The sequence below is a fragment of the Mirounga leonina genome, unplaced genomic scaffold (assembly GCF_011800145.1).
Source record: "Mirounga leonina isolate KUSES-001 unplaced genomic scaffold, KU_Mleo_1.0 Mir_115, whole genome shotgun sequence".
NCBI lineage: Eukaryota > Metazoa > Chordata > Mammalia > Carnivora > Phocidae > Mirounga > Mirounga leonina.
Genome location: NW_023270268.1, coordinates 101088836 through 101102652, shown reverse-complemented (window position 1 = coordinate 101102652; position 13817 = coordinate 101088836). Strand labels below are relative to the sequence as shown.

Below are 13817 nucleotides of genomic sequence, written 5' to 3'. Positions count from 1 at the left end.
TGTTGGGCTGTCCTGAGACATACACCTCCGGGGATAAGCACAGGATTCCTGCCTTTTCACCTGAATTATTCTCGCTAAAGCTGACCTTCTCCATAACCAAAGCCAACCACTGAACACCCTTGTTTCTGGATTTGTGTTCTATGGATCAACCAGGGTATCCCTGTTCCTTCTTTCCCCATCCTCTGCACTAGTCTTGCTTGAACAGGAGATGCCTGCACATAAATCTCCAGTCCTGAGACCACTTCTCTCTCCCATGTCCTCTGTAGGCCCCTGCTGATATAAACGGGTGTCTACTCTGCCCATGTTTCAAGGTCCCATGCTCCCGCTTAGGCAATCTATGTGGTTTCCTTTTGAGCCTGGGGCTTCTATTTTCCTTGCCAGGACATCTTTTAGGTCCAAAGCTCAACCCCTCACAACTGTCCCACAGCTGGGCCCTCTCCTCCTGACTAGATCTCCATTCCTGTGTCCTACCTAATTGTTGGATGGACCCTTCTAATTCTTTGTTGTTCTCTGGTCCCTACGTGAACCTGAGACTTCTATTCCCTTGAGCTCTTGGTCTGTGGGCATCCAGGCCTGTTTCATCCAACCTGTTACCCTGCTAATGGATGGTGCTGAACAAAAAGTTCTCTGGCCAAATAGGTTTAGAAAAAACTCTGTTAAAGTGGCTATTCGGGTGTACTTTTTGTAGGACTTACCTAAGCTTTTAATATACTCATATGCATCCACGAAGGTGAAAATAATAGTTTTTCCAAGTGTATCTGTTGAAGGAGCATTTATCCCCAAATTTTCCTTTAAGGCCTGGTGTTTTATGAAATGTATTTTGAAAATGCTTTTTTAGAGGATTAGGGAAGCCATGGTCTCTTTCCATTTTACAGATTCTGATTCAATGATTCACAAGAAATATTTGGGAGGAAAGCGATTGAAGTGGAAAAATCTGTTACTGTTTAGTCAACTTCATTCAAAGAATAAAGAAGCACTGTATTTTGAGTACTAAGAAGTTGTTTTATATAACGGAGCAAGGAGAAAGCAGAAGATTAACATTCTTTTATTTATTCAATCATTGTGAGAATATTTATTGAGACCTACAGCGTGCCAGACATTATTGTAGATGCTGGGGTTTTCATGATGGATAAGATCAGTACTCTCCCTGCCCCAAGAATCTTAGAGAAATCAGCAAGAGTAAGATATCCTGCTATCCCTTTAATATTTTTATTCTGAGCCTGTGCATCAAAAGTCTCATTTTTAAGTTTTCCTTAGAGTTTAAATTCTTAAAGTTTATGTGCATCCTCTTTTGCAGTAAACTGGATTCAGGTTTGTCATTTTTCTATAACTAAAGAAAACTGGTAGAATCCATAATCAAATACCCACAGACACACAATATGTAGCAGATGTACGTACACACAAACACATACAAACCATATACACAGATACCGCCCAGATCATCTTTATCCGACTAATGCTAAAAATAAACTTTACCATTGACATATACATGAGTTTTTCAGAGCGTTATTGAGAACACATATATTTTAAAATAACCAGGGGGCACTTGTGAAAAAGGCAGATTCCTGGACTCTGCTCCAAATGTTCAGATTCAGTAAGACTCAGGAATATGCATGTTAAACCAGTGCCACAGAACATACTTAGGCACACTCACATTTAGGAGCCTCTGATTCCTGAGACAGTGGGGTGTGCATTGTGAGCTGGAGCTCATTGCCAAGTGGCCCTAGATTGGGCAGATGGACTCCTATTGGCTGGAGTGAGAGTGGCCGGGAAAGAAGGCAGGCACCCAGTCTCCCAGTGGGACCAGGTAAAGAAGGCACCTGATAACATAGCAATGTTCAAAACGCATCAGTCTCCTTTCCTTCATTGTGCCTCAAAGAAAACACAACCAACAGCTGAGCAGACCTGGGGGCTTCTCACTGTTTCCTCCCCAGTTTGATATATTTTAGTTTGTTTCCATGTGAACTCACTTGTGAGGCGACCCCTGGATTCTCTCCAGAGGGGTGGGAGATCCCTCCCGGACTAATTCATACTTTGCTTTTGTTGTCATTTTTAACTTAGAATAAGGTATTGATAAAAACCCAAATACCAGAATACAGAGGCTTGTGGGATTTTTCTTCTCACATAACACAAAAACTTAAGAGCGTACTGGTTTCAGATCAAACCTCTAGAAGCCTCCATCACCACATTTCCTGTTTGTAACTGAACAAAGTACACACAAAAGATTTTAAGACACAGAAGAGAGAAAACTGAGGTACAGTTAAAGACACGTTTTACTAGCACACTGCTTCTAAAATACCAGAACAACTTAAAAAAAAAAGTTTCTGGGGGCATTTTTAATCCACACATTTGCCTCATGGCTACAGAAAGATTTCTCTGACAAGGGAAGCATGTCAGGTAAGTGGCATTTTTAATTCTTTTTTTCTATTCCTATGCCTAAAAATTCACTAAATAATTTCCACATCTCCAACCAAAAAAACACTTAAAATTTGGGAAATAAATTAGTTTACACATTATTTTTTAAATGTGAGATAACCTTTAGTATAATTTAGAACATACATGGAAATATTTTAATGAATATAAGTTGATTATTTTCTCTTAAAAGAAAAATAAGGGAAGTTTCATAAGATAAAGCTAGTTGTAGCTATTCACTGTTTGCTGATAATTATGCCATTTACAGTATCTGTTATTTTTAAAGAAACTTTTGTTGATCCTGCATATTCCTCTTTAGTCTAGTTATATAGTTACAAAGCAGGTTAGTAGTAACTACATTCTAATTCCTTTGAGTTTAGGAAATGTCTTATCTTCCCAGAAATTAATCCAATTGTCGATATCAGAGAGATGACATTCTGCAAAGGCCAGTGAAAATTTGATCTCCGTGGCATGGATCACAAGGCTTGAATCCCCATCAATTAGCCGAGTGTCTGTTCCACGTAGATGGTTCATACCTTTTTAATGTCTTATGTACTTTTTATGTCTTCAATAAACATCTTTTTGTTGTAAAAGACACATGTTCTACAAAGCAGGAGGACTGAAATATATATAAAAAAGAAAAAAATTACATAGTTCCCATCATCTAAAAAAAACCCACAAGATATTGTGTTGTATTTCCTTCCTACTTCTATTTCAATGTATTCTACATGGTTTGTTTTTCATACCTGAAAAAATAATGAACATAAAATCATATATCCAGATTTTTTGCTAACATTAGAAAACAAGTATTTCCCTTTTTATGCTAATTTCTGCCTAATCATTTTAGATGAATGTAGACAATGACATCCATTGGGTTAATTATAGTTTCCTTAGCTATTTCTTTATTGTTGGACATTTATGTTGTATCCAGTTATATTACATTTCAAATGACAGAAAGATGAACATCTCTATAATTTTCCTATATTAAGGGTTATTTTCTTAGGAAAAATTTCTAGAATTGGCATTACTGAGTAAGAGGTAATGAACACTGTAAGTCTCATTATTATCAAGTTGCTTTTCCAAGAGTGATGCCAATCCACTCTCATCCTAGCGTGTTTCTCCTGAACAGGCCAGTATCACCTAAAAAAATCTTTACTAATAAAAGTACAGTATGCTAACCCATTGTTGATAATGCATACTTTGATTATAATGAAGCTGAACATTTTTACATGTGTTTTTAAACTGTTTATCATCATACAGTGTGCCTGAATATGTCTTTTGCTTAATTATTGCACTTATAGTACTTTTAATATCAATTTGTATGAGCCATTGATAGGGTAAAGATATTATATATGATTTCTGTGAGTTTGCTTCCCAGTATTTTGTTTGCTGAATTTTAAAATCAATTGATTAGATTAATCACACGGGAGCGTAAGCCTGACATATGATTTGCACACCTATCTTTATTTTTTCCAGGTTCATAGATTAGCAAAGAACAAAAACAACTGTTCCAGTTTCGCTAGTGCCCTGCAAAAAATAGACAAGGCAGTATTATGAACAGTTGCCATCAGCTGATGACGTTGGGGAATTCAGGAAGGGTGGGAAGGCCAAAGGCAGTGAATATGACATTCAACTATTTCCAGGATTCATTAATTCTAATTTTACGAGGGATATGATAAAATTTCTTCCATATCATTTTGTAGTTTAGATGTTCCCTTTAGAGGTAATACAGGAGTCCCTCCATTGACAGTTGAGACCTTCCACAATGTCACAGAAGAGATAAAAATATCAAGTATTTGCTGTTAAAGACTCATAGATCTTAAAAGGAGGGGAAAAAAACTTAATGTGAGAGAAGAGTCAGACAATAGTATTTTTTACATTCAGATAAAGTGAAGTTAAAAAGAAAATTAGTGTGAAAAATTGAAATTATTCCTAGTTACGTAAAGGAACATAAGAAACCAAATCTCCTTGCGTTTCTCCTGCCTAAATGCCTTGCGCTCACTGCATCAATAAATGGGCCAATATCATAATTCCTACCATGTTTCTACATGCACATACAATCAATATTAGCAGAATGAACTGGTGAGAACAACTCCTGTGGGCTACCATTCATTTAGTTTACTGAGTGATCTGTAACTTAGTTACACATTGCTGTTTTTCAAAAAACGGATGTTCATTGTCTTTACTTGGTTTTCTCCTCCCTTGAGCCTCAATCGCCTTTCCGAGAACAATGAGTCTTTCCTTTAGAGATGAGGTAGGACTAATTTATGAATCATCTTTTAAACTTACGTGTTCTTTAAATTAAAGATGGGTCAAAGACAATGTGTTTCATCATTTAATTTAGGTAATGCGTGCAGTGATTTTAAGGAAAGTCAATCCGGGAAAGATTGTCAACATCATTATTGGTCACATTTCCAGGCATTTTGAATTTCATTTAATTCTCTCAGTATTACAGAACTAGAAAGAGGAGAGACAAAAATTAACAGGCCTTCTTAAAACAATAAAGAAACATAGTAGTTAAAATTTTGTTGGATGAAGATTTCCCGGGAACACACCCATGACATCTTCAGAGGATCTCGCCAAGGTGCTTCTCCAATGGAAAACAATAAGTACATATATAAAATGGAGTAGTAAATACAGATAAAGAAAGACTCATCAATGGCAGGGATTTGGGCAGCACTCCAATCCCAAAAGGATTTCTCAAATTGACCAATCCCAATTAAAGTTTAATTATAAAAGTGACAAGCAGTCCAGTACTGGGGGAATTATAAAATGCTGTCTTAAAATCTCCCCCCACCTCCCTCCACATGTATGTTCCCTTTAACAAATTCAGTTAAATGTTGGTTAAGAGCAACTATGATGTACTATGTCACACAGATGGGGATCTGAACTCCAGCTTTACAACTGACTTAGTGAGGTTCAGTGGGATGCAAAAAGACACACAACTAGGAAGTGCCTACACTCATCTTCCTCTGCACTTTGAAGCAGACATTCCAATGCCCCGTGTTGCTATTGTCCCTCTCCCCATCTCCGTCCTTCCCCAACATACACCATCCATTTCTCAAATAACCCTCTGTTCATAACAGACCCTTACTTAAGTTTGACAGATATCAAATTTTGCATTAAAATCAGTATCTTATTTACTCGAAAGCCTGGGAGTAGATTTGAGAATCCCTTCCAGTGCTTCTATCAATGACTCTAATGCCTTTTATTGATGGGCTGATGGGGATGGATAGTGGTGGGATGGGGGGCTGTGTGGATACTGACCACGCGCTACAAAGAGTCATCAAGAATATGCCTAGTTCCACACCAAACTGTCATCACAGTAAGAAAAACTTTTTATGCATGAGATCCATGGGGATTGTTATAGCAGAACTTTTTCTTTGAACTTTCTGGGGTGCCTAAAGTAGATATACATATTCATGGAGTGCAACAAGGAGATGGTCACTGCCCTGACAGAATTTGCAAGCCAAGGAAGAGAAACCACCATGAAAATCCATATCCTATATACTATAAACTCATACAATTGTCTCAGTTACAGACTCCCTGAAGGAAACACAATTAAGGCATTATATGTATTGCTTTTCTATTGTTAGTTAAGTGAAGTCTTCTGTATGAATCAAACCTACCAGCAGAAAAATGATACATTTGCTTAGCTGGGTTTCCCTCCAGAGCACATGCAAATGTGAATTCCAGATACAGTGCCTGCCAAGTACTTTTGGCATTAAAGGAGTCAGAGGTCTCATAATTAAAGCTACCACAATTAGCCCCTGGCAGTAGAAAGCTAGATAGAAACTTTAATCATGGTTTTCCTAGCTGTCATTGCTTCATTAATAACTTCTTGAGGCCTTTGGCTTTTTAACAGTGTGAAGAGCTAAATTCAAATTGTGTGGGAGTTCTTTTTAACTTGATAAAAGCTTTTTAAATGAAAGCAATTACAATTATGAAATAATGATACTAAAGATTTCATTTGTTGAGCAAGAGCTTTTGAGCACTTTGTGCATCTAATAGTATAAGAAGCATTATGTATGCTGAATAGATACCCACATGGGTCTGGAGATATTCATACTGCATATGGGAAATAACTGGGTGAAGAGAGGTGTGAAAGTATGTGTGTGTGCCTGTGAACACTCACATAGATCTGTCATTCAAGTTGAAAATCTCGAACATTTAGCTACTCAATAGCTAAATGTGTACGTTTTTTGTTTTTCTCGTCTGTGTAAGTTTTTTTTGTTTTTCAAAATTGGGGCATTTATTGTTGGCAATCAAAAAATTATGAATGCTGGGGCGCCTGGGTGGCTCAGTCAGTGTAGCACGCGACTCTTGATCTCAGGGTCGTGACTTTGAACCCCACGTTGGGTGTAGAGATTATTAAAAATAAAATCTTTAAAAAATTATGGAAGCTATCAAGAATGTCATGAAATACAAAGTTTCTAAAAGAAAATCTTCCTGTTTAAAACTCATATCACATTACACAAGGAAAAAATCTTGGAAAACAGAAGAAGGTTAGATAGGACTTGGAGACTCTCGAAATCAGAGGAAACCAGAGACCATGCTAAACCAACCCCACACTTTAGAATTTGGCCTGTGTTTCCAAAGGCCTCCAGTTGATTATGTGAAACAAATTTATTGTTTCAGTAAATGACAAAACCGAGTCCTAGGAGAATGTACAGTGTGGTCTAAGTTCTTGCCTTACTGTTGCTAACATATTTCATGAAAATTACTAGGACTTTCCTTAAGGCCTTTATGTAAAATGTAGGCTCATGACATTGATTTGGTTGTTTCTTTGTAGTTGAGAGCAAATTATCTTCTTGCCCCAATTAATGGACTGATACAACTTTTTCAATGTTCCTTTTAATTAAAAAGGATAAAAGGAAACTTCTAATTGAAATATAATTTTGTGCAAATGATAGGATATTTTATAGCTAGAATTGGTGTAATTATAAAAATAAGATGAGGGGTTTTGCCTTGAAGTGTGCCTTTTTATACAGTGCTCTATTTTATTTACCCAAAGCACAACTATGTATTGAATATATACTAAATACTAGATGCTATGAGAACTAGGAAGGAAAAAAAAACCACTAAGTATGAAGTAAATCATTAATTCTCTCTAGGATAAGTTCTAGAGATTTATTATTCTTTTTTATTTATTTATTTGCTTTCTTACCCTTCCCCCAGAAAGAGAGGTATTTGAAGTACATAGAAGCATATAGTCAGGGGGCGCCTGGGTGGCTCAGTCGTTAAGCGTCTGCCTTCGGCTCAGGTCATGATCCCAGGGTCCTGGGATCGAGCCCCACATCGGGCTCCCTGCTCCGTGGGAAGCCTACTTCTCCTTCTCCCACTCCCCCTGCTTGTGTTCCCTGTCTCACTGTGTCTCTCTCTGTCAAATAAATAAATAAAATCTTTAAAAAAAAAAAGAAGCATATAGTCAGTATAAAGGATAGCCAAATAGATCAAGACAAAGGAAAATAAGGAGCAAGGGATATGATTAGGTCACAAAAATGAGTATTATATAATCCCAGAGATTTGCTTAAGGTAGATTGTGTATCAAATGATATATAAATGCAGACAGATGGCCTCATGAACCATAAGAGTGAAAATATGCCTGTTCTTGAGAAGATTCCCAGCTTCTTCTACCAGAGATGCCAAGTGATATATTAAACACTGTGTTCTAGTCCATAGACTCCTTTTAATTAATGAATTCAAATAGCAAGTTTCATCCATCTGGTTCTTTTAAAACAAGATAACATAGGTAGAAAGTGTACAAAATGGAAAACAAAAAGAACGACAAAGTGTTTTAATTTTTATTTCCTGACTGTAACCTGAAGTTTAGTATTCTGTTGTCTTTTTAAGGCAGGTTGTCAGCTGAAATGGAAACAGCTTTGATATTCTCTTAAACAATTTTAGGAACATAACTGGGATATGTCTCAGAATAGAAAGCCATCAAAGCCCATTCTACATCCATTCAGAGGTAGATCCAGGGAGAACCTATAGCAGGGTGAAAATTTCCTTCCCAAATCAGTTTTGCATCCTTTCAGCATGTGCATGAGTGAACGATCAAGGTCCCAGGGTATATGTCATAGGGTTTGATGCAATAATTCTAGACCTAACTATTACTTTTTTTTTCCAATGACAAATTTTCTAAAGTAAGTGTTCTTTTTTCTTTTTCTTTTTCCAAGTTTTTATTTAAATTCCAGTTAGTTAACGTATAGTGTAATGTTAGTTTCAGGAGTAGAATTTAGTGATTCCTCACTTACATGCAACACCCAGTGCTCAGCACAAGTTCCCTCCTTAATGCCCATCACCCATTTAGCCCATCCCCTGCCCACCTCCCCGCCAGCAACCCTCAGTTTATTCGCTATAGCTTGACTCTCTCTTTAATCCCCCTATGTTCTTAAATTCCACATATGGGTGAAATCATATGGTATTTGTCTTTCTCTGACTGACTTAGTTCACTTAGCATTATACCATCTAGCTCTAATCATGTCGTTGCAAATGGCAAGATTTCATTCTTTTTGATGGCTGAGAAATATTCCAGTGTGTGTATGTGCATGTGTATCACCTCTTTTTTATCCATTCATCAGTTGATGGACATTTGGGCTCTTTCCATAATTTGGCTATTGTTGATTATGCTGCTGTAAACATTGGAGTACATATACCCTTCGAATTAGTATTTTTGTATCCTCTTGGTAAATACCTAGTAGTACAATTGCTGGATCATAGGGTAGCTCTATTTTTAACTTTTTGAGGAACCTCCATACTATTTTCCAGAGTGACTAAACCAATTTGCATTCCCACCAAGAGTGTACAATGGTTTCCTTTTTTCCACAGCCTTGCCAGCATCTCTTGTTTCCTGCGTTGTTCATTTTAGCTATTCTGACAGGTGTGAGGTGGTATCTCATTCTGGTTTTGATTTGTATTTTCTGATGATGAGTGATGTTGAAAATCTTTTCATGTGTCTGTTAGCCATCTGGATGTCTTCTTTGGAAAAATTAGATTCAACTACTTCTAATGTAAGATTACAAGCCACCCAATTTGGCCAAAGGTAAATCATTTATACATCTATCAAATGCTTCATTGAAAACAAAGCAACTTTCTGGCCAACTCTATAAAAAATTAGCTGTGATATGTGTTCTTAGGTAAGGTATACTATATTATACTATATTATGATATATATAATTACTAGGCTGAAAAAAATAATGGGGGATATTTGCCTAAAACAATAATTTGAATTTTAAGTAGTTACACTTTGTTCATTCTTTCTCTAACAATAACCACACAGAACAACTAGTTCATAAGGCCACTCAATTTATGATAACCATGTTATCAGCCTATAGGAAAACCCTTATTTTTCTCTTCTCATAGTAGGAGTGGGTGTATTTAATAAGTAAAAATAAAGAAATTGGTCTTTAAGGTAAAAGTTGAAGAGAGTGACAGCACATCCCACTTCATCCCTTTGAAAGTTATTGTGCATTCTGTGAGGAGATTATTTCTCCTCACCCTGACTCTTCTGTCATTAACATCCCAGTTTTACTCAGGTGTAGATTTCCTAGGGTTGCATCTGGCTCATACAGCTTACCTCAGCTAGTGGTATTTTCTAAATTCCTCTTCCCAGAGATTTCACTGACCCTAACCACACTCCCCAAAGACTGATTTTTAAACAAGAAAATAAAATTTTATATTTATAGTGGTGGACACCCCATAAATTTAATCAGATGACTGGCTGTTAGTACCAACTTCCTTGTATCAAGTTTCCTGAGGAAAAAAATAAAATAACCTGTAGGTTGTTGGGTAAATACAGACTCAGGACAGAGAGAATTAGGAAGTTGTCAATGAGCACTTACATCAAGACTACAGTGGCCTAATGTGCTACTCTCCTTCTCACAAGGATCTCTTCCCTAGCTGCTGGAAGGTAGGTCCTTTCTCAAGAGTACTAGAGACAAATGTAATAGAATCTTCAACTTGTCTTTCCAAGATTGTGGGTGTGTTTAGACCTCGGACTTGATCAGAACTTTTCTGTTGGCCCTAGTCATTACATTACCCATCTTTACTCCACTTGTCTTCTATTTAGTCACTTGACACATATTTAGTGAAAAACTTCTTTGTGCTAAATAGGTTGCAGAAATAAAAATAGGAGTCTTACTAGTTGTAAGATAAGAATAAGAATAATAATAATAATTTTCAGTTATATATTGAATAAGTCATGGGAATAAAAGGTACAGCATAGAAAATACAGTCAATTGTATTGTAATAGTGTATGGGGACAGAAGGTAGCTATACTTGTGGTGACCACAGCATAACATATAGAAATGTACATCTGAAACTAATGTAACATTGTGTGTCAACCATGCTCAAATAAAAATATTTTTAAAAGAATAATATTAGCTAATATTTATTGAGCATCTTATTAGTGAGGAACACTCTTCTATGAATCTCAATCCCCACAAAAATAGGTACAATGAGGAAATTGAGGAATGAGGACCAAGATGAATAGGACCTTCTTTTTGTCCTTCAAGAAGTTCATAGTCAAGTGGAGAGAGATGTTATGCATAAATGATTACCTCAATAAATATTACCTCAACATTTGTTGAAATGTAGAGAGATATAAAAGATATCACTTGGTGGGGGACAGGCAGCAAAGAGTGAATGCTTCAAAGAAAATGTAGTCTTGAAGGATGACTAGGAATTTGTCAAATGGCTAAGGGGGAAGGCATTTCAGGCAAAAGGGCAAACATACAGAGACATAAGGACACTAAATAGTAAGTATGGTATCTATTGAGAATCTTAAGTGCTTCAGAATGATTGGAGCATGGCATATTATTGGGCAGGCATGGCAGATAAGTCCTAAAAGATAGGAAACTTAAACTAACATTTTGTGGAAATTGTTCACGGTAAGGAAAGAAAAGTGTGATGTTCTCTATGCTTAAGGAAGAGATAGGAGCAAGCACCTTCCCCTGAAGGACCCATGTCACAGGCTCTAGAAAAAAGACAAAGGAACCACTTTTTCCAAAAACCACAAAGGAGGGGACTATATGAGACAGTGTGTGGAAAGATAGTAGCTACCAGGAATGGTGGTTGATGAACCGAAAGAGCCATAAACATAAAGTCAGGGCCAATTGAAATAATAGGAACAGAGGCCAGACTGACCTGAAAAGGGTCTGCTTAATATTGTGTTTTAAAACCTGAGCCATCGTTATATCAAAATCCTTTAAGATGTGTGTATCCTTTGATCTAGCAAATTGAGAATTTTTACATGAAAAAAAAATTAAGGTTGGATATACAGTTTTAGCTACAGATATTCATCACAACATTGCTTACATAACTAAAAATCACAAGCAACTTAAATGTCTAACAATAAGGGATTGCTTAAATTATGGAAAATTCATTCAATGGAATATAGGGCAGCTAAAAGAAATGAAAGCATATTTTATTTACAGGAAAAGAAACACACTACAAATTATTGGAGCAAAAGTAGATAATAGTATAGTCAGTATAATTGAATCTTATGTCTTTGTCCATAACAATTTCTACACAGAGAAAAATAACTGGAAGTATATGAACCAAGGTGTTCACAGTGATTGTCTCTTGATCATAGGATTACAGTTGATTCTTAGCTTTCTGTTTTTGCTTGTCTGAGTTTGCTGATTGTTTTTAATATTGAACACGGATAATATATACAACAAGTCTGGCCTCTGTGTGGCAACTAAAGTTCATTTATTTGTCACCAAATACAGTGACTGTAGAGGCTGAGTGATTAGAGTCTACTTGACAGACTGAATATCCTGAATTGATAATTGTGATCTATCTCGATAGATAATATAATATGTGCCCTCAAATTGCCTTAAGATGTGGAAGAACCTAGAACTGCATCTGGACTGTGGCTCTGTAAGTGACAAATACAAGAAGAGAAAAGAAGTCTTTAATAACAGAAGTCATTGATTTAACCATTAGTTTGATAATGGAAAGCATAAATTAATACCTTTGTATTGTGATAGCAGAGAGGGAAACTGAGACCCATCTGGCAAGTGAAACCCTTAAAAATTCCCTTTGATCCAGCAATTGTATTCCCAGGAGCCTCTTTCTACAGATAAGTCCACATATGCACAAAATGCCTGCCCAATGAAGTTCATTGCATTATTGTTTGTAAGAGAAAACATTTTAAAAAATCAGAATGTCCATCTTAGAGAAATGGGTAGATGAATTATACCTATTTACCACATATACACATTTACCACATACCCATATACCACAATACTATGTAATTCTATGCACCACTAAAAATAACGTAATAACATGGTAAAAATCCCCTAGACACACTGGTAAGTTTTTTTAAAAAAAGGCTAATTAGTATAATATTAGTGACCCATTTATGCTTTTTTTTTTTTTTTAAAGATTTTATTTATTTATTTGAGACAGAGAGAATGAGAGACAGAGAGCATGAGAGGGAGGAGGGTCAGAGGGAGAAGCAGACTCCCTGCCGAGCAGGGAGCCCGATGCGGGACTCGATCCCGGAACTCCAGGATCATGACCTGAGCCGAAGGCAGTTGCTTAACCAACTGAGCCACCCAGGCGCCCCTCATTTATGCTTTAATAGAGAATCTTAAATGTTATTCTAGGATTTGCTAGGATTTTTGATATTGCTAGGATTTTTAAAATGCATACTCAGCAGGCACTTCTGTTTTTTTTTTTTCATAAACAATAAAAATCAAAGAAACAATTCTAGGAATATAGGCAGTACCATTCAATACCTAGAATTTCTGGTATATTTTAAGTAGTTAATGATTACTATGTTGTAGGATTCTCATAAATATTTATGGGATTATGTTCATGATGAATAAATAAGGCCCTTCTAAACCTTAGTGTTTTTAACCAAATTAATTGGTAGGTCTATTGGGGAATTAAAGACTATTCAAGTCTTCTCAATTTTCTTATACTTTATGAAACATAAAAATTCCCTTAAAGACAATAAAACCACACATTTCACTATGATTATCAGTTAACTTTTCCCATTTATTAACTAATTCTTTAAAAATCTTTATAAATCATGTGCATTATGTCTGGCACTGCAGCGCAGAAGGCAGAAAAGGTCTTATTCTCTGTGGAGTTCATGGTAACATCTAAATAACATCTAAACAACATGGTATGAAATTAAGGAGGAGGTAGCAGACATTAGTAGATAGATTTGTTGGTGTTTAAAGAGCCACAGACTAGTTCAAACAAAAGCAAAGTATATATAAATAAGCAATATGTAATATATGTAGATGTACATCTATATCACAAATGCATATAGATTTTATATATTTAATTATCTATATGCCTATGTTCATTTGAAAATAAATGCCAGGAAAGGAAGGAAGAAAGGAAGGAAGGAAGGAAGGAAGGAAGGAAGGAAGGAAGGAAGGAAG

The 13817-nt window shown here is 36.2% G+C and overlaps 1 protein-coding gene across 1 annotated transcript in view; it reads left to right on the top strand.

The window, feature by feature from the left end:
• Window positions 1-2224: 2224 nt before the first annotated feature.
• The window catches only part of LOC118007124 (T-cell receptor-associated transmembrane adapter 1), a 34584-nt gene continuing 22991 nt past the window's right edge, over window positions 2225-13817 (top strand). Inside the window, exon 1 of the mRNA XM_035000210.1 lies at window positions 2225-2397. Within this exon, the coding sequence (XP_034856101.1) occupies window positions 2391-2397 (7 nt within the window). The 5' untranslated portion in view covers window positions 2225-2390. The remainder of the gene's footprint in view (window positions 2398-13817) is intronic.